Here is an 11,194-nt window from a genome sequence, read left to right as displayed (position 1 = left end):
GCAACTGGCCATTTGTAATTAAGAATGGAGCAGGATCTGTGGGATTTCCTGCTAAAACCACTACTGTGCATTTGTCATTTTCCAATTCTATCCCCCTATTAGGTCAGTGGTTCTCAAGTGGGGCCAATTTTGCTCCCAGGGGATGCTGCTAAACATTCTATATTGAATAGGGCAGCTCCCCTCCCCCCATAACAAAGACCCACCTAACTCCAAAACTGCTTCTGTTGAAAAAACCTAAACTTGTGTGACCAGTTCATCCCAGTTTGCCCAGGACTTCCCAAGTTTTAGCACGGAAAGTCTTGCTTCTCAGGAAACTCCCAGTCTCAGGTACACAATGAAGACTGATTACCTACTTCCAACCTACTAGTATTAGAAAAGCAGTTTCTATTCAATTAGCTGTTCCTTTCGGTATGAACATCAGTCCCATATTATAATGTAATAAAAATCATAATCAGCATGAACATGCCAAGTGTGTAACCTGTATTATCTCTTTTAATCACCATAACAGTTGCATGAGATTACTATTTTTACCTCTATTTTACAATTGGTTTATAGAGTTTAGGTAAATTGTTGAACTTTACACAGATGGTTATGGTAGAATTAGTTATAAAAACAAGATCTATCTTGCTTATAGTGAGCATATTCCTGCTTTGCAAGATTGAAAATATTTTCTCTACACTGTGCCAACCTAACAGCGTAGCTTATATTCATAATGATGATTGTCACAATTACAAATCAAACAAAATTACATTTAATGTAACTATGGCTTTCATTTTCTGAGTTGCTGGTTACAACTGCAATACATCAGAATTGAACTGGTATGAAGAGTATAATTTTCTTATAAAAAGTATGGAATCTGAAACCAGGGGGATTTGAGTCTAACCTGATATATGATCTGGGTAAATTACTTAATTTCTGAGTTCTGTGGAGGGAATGTGTAAATTAAACAAGGACTTTCTAAAGTCCTTTGTATAGTACCTACATGTCAAAGAAATTCTGTAAGTGGTAGCTATAATTATCAATGTGAGGAAATTGTTTGACTGAAAAGGCATAGATTAGTTGACTCATGGCATTTTCATTGGCAGAGAAGGGGGAAGGAAGAGAGACAATATGAATATCGTAACAGTTAAGCCTAATATACTGAAAAGGCATTGAAACCAGAAAGGATTTGTGGAAACCCAGCTCAATTACTTAGATGCTATATGAAAATGTAACATTTATCTTCCGCAAAATGAGAGAAATAATACTCTTGACTGAGCATGGTAAAGGTTATAATACCAGGGCACCTGGGTGGCTCAGTGGGTTAAAGCCTCTGCCTTCCGCTCAGGTCATGATCCCAGGGTTCTGGGATCAAGCCCTGCATCTGGCTCCCTCCTCAGCGGGGATCCTGCTTCCCCCGCCCTTCTGCCTACTTGTGCTCTCTCTCTCTCTCTCTCTCTCTGTGTGTGTCAAATAAATAAATAAAATTTTAAAAAAGATTATAATACCATAGAATATGCACCTCATACAGCTTCCCATTTCTTTAATAAAAGGTGAAACAGTCCTATTTTTAAAACAGAATTTCCAAAAAACTAGAACAGGCTGAAAATCAAATATTCCATTGCAAAAACTACTTTGAGTGACAAATAGTAACGGAAATGAAGTATTTATTTTGCCTTCATTGTGTAGATAGCCAGTTACACAGGTGCAGCTCTATTTTCTGTTATTTTTATGAAGGAAGGCTTGGCTCCTGGTGTAAAGATACATTTAGAGCTGCAATGTAATTAAAATGACTCTAAATTACAATGTACTCAAGATAACCACTAAATAGACAGGTGTGGGTAAAGTCTGTTTTCATTTTGTTTAGAGGAACAGTATGGTTAACTGAGGGGGGAAAATTAGATACCTATAATTCTGTGATGGGTGAAATGACACTTGTGAGGAAGGGGTACAAAGGAAGAGGACTGATTGTGGAAGAGTTACCATCACGGAGCTGGGTGATTTCTAAAAGTAAAATTAAACTCTCCTTCCTCAAACAAGTTTGTTCACATCCACGGTCAACAACAATTGAACCAAATGTACCATATAAAAGTAAGGAGGCATGCCATGAGAGGTCAATTCAAAGCGAACAGAATTTTTATTGTTTAGAATTCAGAGGAGGAAGGGCAGTCAGGAACTAAATTGAGAGTCTATTCCTTTGTGTTTATGACTATTTACCCATATACTCCTTTACTTTTTCTTTCACAGTCTTTCTCCCCTTTGGTTGGATTTCAAGACAATCTGACCCCTTCCTCGTCCTTTGTTTTCATACAGGTGACAGAGAAGCAATATGGAACCTGCAAATCAAACAGGTGAATTTGAGAAATGAGAAAGTAGTTCTGGAATGACAACTGCTTTCTGCTGCTACTGAGGTTTATAGAATTTAACAGAAACCAGGTGACACAATGCGACCCAGCGCTACAATCATTGTTGAGGATGACATGGAGAATTGTGGATACATGGGGTCATTTGGATATCATAAAGAGAGGACAATTAATACTGCAAAACTGCCAGCAGAAAGTCTCATAAAATGACATGCAGATACAAGTTTTGTGGTGCTTGACGTTTCTATAATTTGGGGGTCCCTTTATACGAAAATAAGTACAAAGATGAATATTGGAAGGGAAAAAATCACAAGTACGGGAACTGTGGAGACTGAGATCCTTTTCACCTCAAATTTCCCTAGACAGCTGCCAGAAATTCAGCCCCAGAAGTGCTTGCTTGACTACAACCTCACATTCCCCTCTGCACCTACAATGCTCCTAAACTCGCAGCAACTCCTAGAACACACAGGGGCCCTCGCCAATGAGACCTGGTCATTCAGCTTCATTGGAGTCATCCCCTGCCTACAGAAACTTCCCGCTGTAGTTTATTTTAATCTAGCTTGATTGAGAAGTCTAAAATTACCGTGAAACATAAATAACAGAAACTTTCCAGCTGATGCTTTTCATTTCATTGTAAGAACTAAAAACCTCACACACCTATCACCTGTCTGGACCTCGACCTCGCACAGCTTGTAGCAGTCTTGGGTTTTCCAGGTCCCGGAATGATGTCCAGCTGGCCCTCGGACTAGACACACCACGCTGCTCTCTCAGCGCTGGAGCCGGCGGGGACCGCACTCCTCGGAGTTGGGGGCGGGCTGCACGCGCGAGGGCGAGCCCGGGCCGCGCCTCCTGCTGATTGGCCGGGTCCGGCCCTTAGAGGCGGGCTCTCCCCCGCGTTCGCCCGGCCTGGGGTGGCTATATTGGCACCGTTCCTGCTAGGTTGTGTTGCTTCCTCGCGTTGATCCGGACTTAGGGAGAAGGCGTCTGAGGGCAGTGCGGGCGCAGGAAGCGGAGCGAGGCTGCCGAGAGCGAGCCGGGAGCTGGGAGCTGTGGGGCTGCAGTGCGATGAAGCAGCGGCTCAGGGAGCGGAGGCTGGCGGTGTGGCGAGACGGTCCGGCCCGGGGCCGGGACTGCTGCTCCGGAGGCTGCTGAGGCGCCGCGGCGGCCGGCGCAGAGCACGGCGGGCGAGAGGGAGGAGAGGCTGCGGAGCGCGGGGAAGCCGGGCTGGGCGGCCGGCGGCTCGGGTTGGCCTCCCGGGTTGGGATCCCCCGGGTGGAACCATGCGGGTGGCCAAGTGGCTGACGGGGCTGCTCTACCAGCTCTCGCTTTTCATCACCAGGTCTTGGGAAATTCACTTCCATCCCAGGCAAGGTAAGGTCCCTGCGGGACGCCTCCAGCAGCGAGGTGGGGGCGAGGGGCCCGGGGTGGGGGGACAGGCGGGCGGAGTGGGGTGGGTGACTCAGCCCGGTTGTGAGGATCCTGGTCCTGCAGGGGCTCAGCCAGCCCCATGCATCCCGAGAGGTTGCGACTGCGCCGGGTTTCGAGGAATCGCGCGCGCCGGGACGAGTCTCGCTTCCCGGACCACGCGGTGGGGGCGCGTGGGGGCAGAGAGGCGCGTGCGCCAGGACCGCACCAGTTGGCGGCTGGGAAGCAAAGAGGTTTGGGAGAAAGAGGTGACTTGTTCCGGGCCGTGCGTGTCAGGGTCTTTGCTTGGGAAGGTTGGAGTAAGTCCGGGATGCGGGAAAGCAGAGCACGTGTGTGTGTATGTGTGTGCGCGCGCTCTCGCCCGCTTGTGTGCATTCGTCGTGCCCCCGGGTATATTGGGACCTGGGGCGTGTGGTTGAAGTTGGGGGTCGTGGAGTTGGAAACGCGTAGCGGGAGCTCAGTGGCCATGTTTCTCTGGTTGTAGAAGCCCTGGTTAGGACGCTGGTCTCCTACGAAGTGGTGACCCCCGCGCGGGTCAATGAGTTTGGTGAAGTGTTCCCTCAGAGCCACCACTTCAGCCGGAGGAAGCGCAGCTCGGAGGTTCTGGAGCCCGCGCCTTTCAGGACCCACTACCGGATAAGCGCCTACGGACAGCTCTTCCAGCTGAACCTGAGCGCGGACGCGGCTTTCCTGGCCGCTGGCTACACCGAGGTGCACCTGGGAGCCCCGGCGCCCGGGGCGGAGCGCGGCGTGGTGCCTCCAGATCTCCGTCACTGCTTCTATCGAGGCCAGGTCAATGCTCGGGAGGATCACACAGCGGTCTTCAGCCTCTGTGGAGGACTGGTAAGCGCCCACGGGCCCCTCGGCGTTTTTCCTTGGATCCAGTTACAGGCTGTGTTAACGGAGTTGGTCAGTTGGTTTTTTCCAAGTTGATGGTTGGTGACCCCAGAGATGGGACTGGGGTGGGGTTATCAGAGGGATTAATACCTCCATCAACCCAAGCTGGAGGCCACTCTTTCTTGCAATGGGGAGAGGGGTTTGGAGGATCCGTAGTCTACCTGCTGCAAAACAGACCCCTCTGTGCAAAGGTAGGGAGATTCCTGAAAATGTCAGATCTTGAGGGAGTGAATCAGGGCGTGGTCCTATGGGGCCTGTGCCACACGTGAAGTGTCTTTTTCAACAGGAGGTCAGTTGACTTCACTGACACACCAACTCCTGACCACTTAAGCAGACTCCCCTGAATTAAATCTGTTCCTTGAATTTAGAAGTAAATGAGTATACGTAAAACGAAAATCTCAAAAGGAAAAAGTTGGCTTTCTTGATAGTATGGGGATGGCCACAGAGACTGAATTGGCCCCTGTTCAAAAGGCACTACATCTGACAGTATCTGCAACGACCTGGTGCCAGCAAGTGAGAAATGTTCATTGGAGTGAAAGGAGTAAAAAAATGGAGATTCTGTGTAGGGGTGGGGGGGAGGGGACCTTATTGTGGAGAGAGAAAATGAAATAAAATAGTGGGTTCTTTGTGTTTTGTTCATCTCCCTTGAAGGCAGAGGTTCTAACCTTTTTTTCCCTCCTTAACCATAAACTTCTTCAGTCTGGGGAAACCTAAGACATTTTCTCAACATACTTTAAATGTGTAAAATGTTAATTTGCTTCCTGTTAAGGATTAACAGTAATCAAAATGTTACAAATACTACAACTTAAGGTTTCATTATACCCTTCATTAATGCACTAAGTGATTTGTTGGGGAGGGGTCTATTTACTGTGGTAGTGATAATGAGTATAAACTCTCCAGATAGCTATGTCACCTCTGATACAAAGGTATCTTACTGGTAACAAAGTCACAATGTCTGTGGTTTTTTACCTACAGTAATAATTGAAATCTTAAGTGTCAGAAGTTACTGAAAATAGATCTAACACTTTGCCATCCAAGATTATGAAACCCCCGGTTTTAATAGTTAAAATAGATACTTCGTTAACTCCTGATTAAGGACCTGTTCAAGAAGAAACAACTAGGTTGTTTCTGGGTTCTAACATTCAAATGCAGTGCTTCCTCTTAGGTTAATTGTTGTAGGAGGTCTTCCTGGGTGTGTTTTGGATTGTTACTAAGTACATTTGGAAGGTCTACTTGCTCTTTTTTTCATGCTACTTTGAACTATAGTTACAAGGAATGCCTTGAACAATTTCCTTCCTTTCTGCTGTGTTACATGTAGAAAGCCTGCAACACCAGAATGGCAGAAACACCATTATTTACACAGCCACTTATATCAAAGGAAAGAAAAATATTCTTTTCTAGAACCTTTCAGAATGGTTAGCTCATCTGGAAAAATCTAGATTTACTACCACAATTTGTCATGGTTAATGTTTTCTTGATTTAGTATTTCATGGCATGGAAAAACACTCCAGATGGAAAGCATTATTAGTGATATTTCTACTCATGTTGATGCATACTGCTGGTGTAGGTTAAATTATTCAGTGTCCCCTTTTTGAAATCAAGAAACAGTTGGGAATGTTTTTAGGTCTTGACTGGAGTTTATCCTCACCTGTTACTGTGACAATTTGGATATAGTTTTCTAAGGTATGCATTATTAATCTGACTCATGTATGCACTTTGCTTTCGAAAGATTTGTTGCCCTTATCAGACTGAATGTTTTGAAAACTTCTTTTATACCTGTGTGTTTTAATTTCTTTGTAAGGCTGCATTGAGGACATCCATCATTGTAGAGATAGAAAATTTCCAGTAATACAGCAAATACCAGGATCTAAGTATCTTTTAGTAGTGTGATCATGGCCAATCAGAAGTTTAAATTACTAATGAGATTAGTGACATTTCTTTGACTTTCTCACTTTTGATATTTCCACCAGAACTGATATTAGCTATATGTTTATAACTGTGTATCTTCTATCTACCGAATCAATCATTAACTTCCTTTAGAATAATGGTGTCCTCAAATAGCTGAACCTTTGCTAGGTTCTGCAGTCCATTTGTCATTATATGCAATTCTTCTCAGCCTCAGATTAGTCTTTAGATTTGGATAAAATTGTTGTACCAACAACCTGGACCAGCTGGATTGTTTGTAGATCACAGGCATCAATAATGCCTGTGAAGTTACTACTGCTAATCTTCTAGCCCTGCTCTTTCTTGCTTCCGGACTGATGTTTGACTTTGTGTATGTGACCGTGATCTAGCTTTGACCTCTGCCAGTCCATTTAACATGAAGATTGATGTTTACTGAAGGATTGTTAGAGCCAAACTTAAAATTTAGAGTAGTTCTTTTTTTGCTAGTTTCTTTTTCCCGCTCTCAGTTTGCTTTTAATTATAAATGCATATAATTGTACTTACTTTTCCTGAATATATTGAAATGAGGATGTGATTCCTCTTTTTTTTTTTTTTCCTGTTAATTGGTATTGTCCCCTACATTGCTAGATTCAAGCATATATTGACTACTGATGAAAACTGAACCCCTAGCAAGCCATGGTGTTTGTCCTGAGGTCATTGTTTGGGAGGAAGGTAGAGTGATGATCCTTCAGTTGCTCTAGCTGAATTCTAGGCTTGAGAACTTGTGGCCCCCTTTGCTCAGCTGAGGCTCCTGGACATCTGTCCTGGGATCTCACTGGTGTTGCCTCTCCCTGCGAGGTCTGGCTGCACCACCACAGCTGCTGCTGTGTTGTGCAGCCATTATCAGTTACTTTGCTTCTGCTGCTGTACCTTCACCATGCAAGGTGGTGTAGTGATGCTGTTGGTAACCTTCCAGAACCCTCTAAGGGTCTGAAACCCTCTGTGGTATTTGAAAGTCAAGGAGGACTTAGTTCTTCCCTTGACCACATTCTGCCACACCTCTATCTTTGTGGGGGTCCCTTTCAGAGGGTCCCTTCCCTGAATCCCACTTAGCATGCTGAAGCACTTTTCTTGGCAGTTCCCTTAAACTAGCATGTCTTCTGCCTCTAGGATTTTCATCCTCAGCGGAGAAGTTGGCTCATGGACATCTTGGCATCTGTTTCTTACATCTCCTGTGCCCCTTTTCTTCCGGAAATGCACCAAGTTCCCCTTCCACATCTTGTTTAGTTGATCAGTTCCTCTTCCACCTTCCACTTCAAGTAGCATCTACCTTCTCTCTGGTGGCTACTGAGGAATGTCTATGTTAGAGGAAGGGAATGAAAACCAAAATGTTTTTGAAATATCTCTATGCAACCATTTAAAAAAAAATGACACTCAACATCATTTGGATTTAGTGGAATGCTAGTGTTGCTTTAACCCTAAGTATGCAAACTTTAATTTCTATATAGTTATTTTTCCCCCCATTCTTAGAATTCTTGGTATTTACATATTTCAGTAAATCACTGAACTTTGATTATTAGCTTTCAGTGTTTTGGGCCCAAGAACCAGAAGGGGCTAAGGGTCTGCCAGAAGTCTTGTTTCATATGTGTATAACTTCTGCTTTTTTGTTTAATTTCTCATAAGTATAACATAATTCAAACAGGTCTAAACAGATTTATTCATTTTTAAAATCTACAGTAGATGTGAAATTGGAACTGAATCCTAAAGTTACCTGTAAGTCCTAACTTTTTTAGTCCATTGCTTCAACTGTCACAGAATGTATAGTTATCAGGCATTAATACCTCTATATCCAACTTTAAGCTTTGTTTTCATGGTCCTATTCTCTGTCTTCTCATAATGTTAGCACTGTTGCCAACGCAGAGGTCAGTATTTTAATGAGCTGAATTTTGGGTGTATACTTGTCAGGATGGCATGTATAAATTAGAGGCTTTTCCCCAACAGTGCCCACTAGCCCTCTTCTCCTATTACCCAGTGGGTTCTCTTCTTAGAAAGGCCCTCAGGGACTAACCCGACTGCCTAGACTGTTAACTTCACTATTTCTTGGTGGGATTTGAAGCAATGCAGTCTTTTTGGTTGAACGAAACCATTTCCAGATGTCATAAAACCAGACATTGCATCTGGCTAATACAGTGTTCTCATGCAGTCACTTGGAATGGTGCTGTGTACTTTTTTGGTTTCTCATAACCATTCTGCAGCACGTCAGGCACTGATGCTCTGATTACTGAATTGGTTTAGTGACTTCTTGTTCAGTCGCCATACGGTTATTTCCTATCTGTGTCTTTACTGGCTTTTGTCTGCTGTAGGAAAATTTTCTAAACTTCCTATTTGCCCACAACTAGCACAGCCCCAGGTCATTACATATGCCATTCTGATTCATAACTTTTTGTGGGAAAAAGTCATAAGGACCTCTTAGTTATTCATCTACTCCACCAAGTACTCTAATACGAGGGAGAATTTCTTATGTCTCTTAAAATTCTGGTCTTAGTCTAGGTCTCCAAGAAGCAGATGACAAAGATGGGATTGTGTGTGCAAGCATTTTATTTAGGAAAAGTGCCCATGACAGAGAAAATAGAGTGGTGAAATCTGAAACAGGGAGGACGAGAATGTTGGGTAGAGGCATCCAAGGCTGCTGGGGAGTCTAAGCAAGGTTCAGTAACGCTCGCTCCAAGCCAAATTGGGCTGGGAGAAGAGTCTCCTGCCTAAGGATGAGTATACCCTTAGTATTGTCACACTCCACTATTAAATGGAAGTAGCACTTGAGAGTGAGCTGGCTGGGCTGCAAACGATGGATTTCAAACCCCGATAGCTGGGGTTCTTGGCCAGTTATGCTTAGCATTCTCAAGACCACCATATACTGACACCAGGTCCACAGACATTTGAAGTCTGTTTGATGCTGTGAAGAGGAATATGGAAAATGCTGTGTGAAATTTGAGGAAGGAGTAAGGGCGTTGAGACCTGTGCTGGAAGTAGAACTTTTAACTGCACTTTTAAGGATGACTCCATGTGGATATGGGAAGTCGGGGGTTCCTTATGGTCCTGTGCAGCTGGAAAAGGGAGGGGATTGGGAGGGGAGGGTAAGGCAGACCTCACATTAAGGCGTGGACTCACTGTGAAAGAGCAAGGCTTCAGCGGGGACGGTGGGTTGGTTTCCCGTGCTGGGAGGCGCCTCCCCTAATGCAGTGCTGTGAAGGGAGTAGGGAAGGCTGAGAGTCACTGGACGGACCACTCTCTTAGTGTACCATGGGAAGGGAAGAAGAGGCCTTTGAAGTAAAGTGGTTGCAGCAGTGAAGGGGGAGAGTGGGTGCCTATGGAAGCTATGCTGCTGTAGACCAGAGGTTCTCAACTGGTGAAAGTATTGTCCCTTGGGATTCTTGGTGGTATTTGGAGACCATTTTGGGGATCACAATTGGGGGTGGGTGTGGTGGATGCTCTTAGCATATACCGGCTAGAGGAAATGGATGTTGCTAAACTTTCCCCAGTGCATAGAACAGCCAGGCCTATGCAAATAACAACATGTCGGGAGTTGAACAGCCTCATAGAAGCCTTGTAGAAAGCCCATTAGAATTTTGGACCCTAAAAGCAGATCAAAATGATTTTTGACTTACTTAAATGATTGTGTGATCCTGTGACCATTAACCAAGAAAGATAATGACAGAACAGGTGGCAAGTAAGAGCTAATTCTAGAAACATGTGTTTGGTTCCAGAATATATTATAATACTTTGGATTTATATTTACTTTGTCTAGAATGTCCTTTCTCTTAAACTCTTCATCATTCAGATGAATTTTAAGCCTTTCCTTTTTCCCTGATCTTCTCTAAACAGAGCTGACCAGGCCTGCCTTTGTTCCACTACTGGACGATTCCTTATACATCATATATTGAATTGTGGCTGCTCATACTTATATCTTATTTATAGATTTTAAGTGTGGGGATAATTGTAACACCCAATACAGAACATAGAAATGCTTGATACATGGATGAATGAGCTAAAGCAGCTTTTAATGTGCTAAGTAATTAGGCTAGTTCTTTTTATCAGTCATGCAATGCAAGAAAATTATTTTAGCAATTTCAGTTGAAATACTTGGGCATACTTTAAAAAATTGTGCATAGGTTAAATCTTAGATATCCAAGTAGTGTCATTCATATGGGGTTATATTGCACCTTGTTATCTGAAGCTTTATTGTTTGGCTCATACTTCCTGTTTTTTATAAAATATACTTAACTGCTCAATTCATACTACTATTCAGGGGAAGAAAGATTATTTTCCAACAAATACTTAGAAAGCATTTATTATATCCTAGTCACTGTTAGATACTGGTAGTACAGTAATGTCGTTATAAGAGCATTTGAATATTCATGAGCTACATGAATGCTTTATTACCACAGTAATTGCATGAAGTTATGCTGGCTCTTGACTACCTTAGTCCAAAAGTGACACACTAGTTCTATTTACATTATACTGAGGCCTGGTTCTACCCAGATGCAAAAGGCTGGAAAATGAGGCGCAAGTAATAGGACCAGGAAGAAGAGAGAATAGATAGTGTTGTTCACCACCAGTCTATACCACAGGCTGCCCTTTAATTCATG

At 43.7% G+C, this 11,194-nt stretch overlaps 1 protein-coding gene across 1 annotated transcript in view; it reads left to right on the top strand.

Moving 5' to 3' along the window:
- Positions 1 to 3,622: 3,622 nt before the first annotated feature.
- The window catches only part of ADAMTS20 (ADAM metallopeptidase with thrombospondin type 1 motif 20), a gene marked incomplete at its 5' end in the record, with an annotated part of 201,711 nt that continues 194,139 nt past the window's right edge, over positions 3,623 to 11,194 (top strand). Inside the window, 2 exons of the mRNA XM_080811885.1 lie at positions 3,623 to 3,713; positions 4,252 to 4,610. Coding sequence (XP_080668011.1) covers positions 3,623 to 3,713; positions 4,252 to 4,610 — 450 coding nt within the window. The remainder of the gene's footprint in view (positions 3,714 to 4,251; positions 4,611 to 11,194) is intronic.

The sequence above is a fragment of the Martes martes genome (assembly GCF_963455335.1).
Source record: "Martes martes genome assembly, chromosome: 8".
Taxonomy (NCBI): domain Eukaryota; kingdom Metazoa; phylum Chordata; class Mammalia; order Carnivora; family Mustelidae; genus Martes; species Martes martes.
This window is presented reverse-complemented; position numbering and strand designations above follow the sequence as displayed.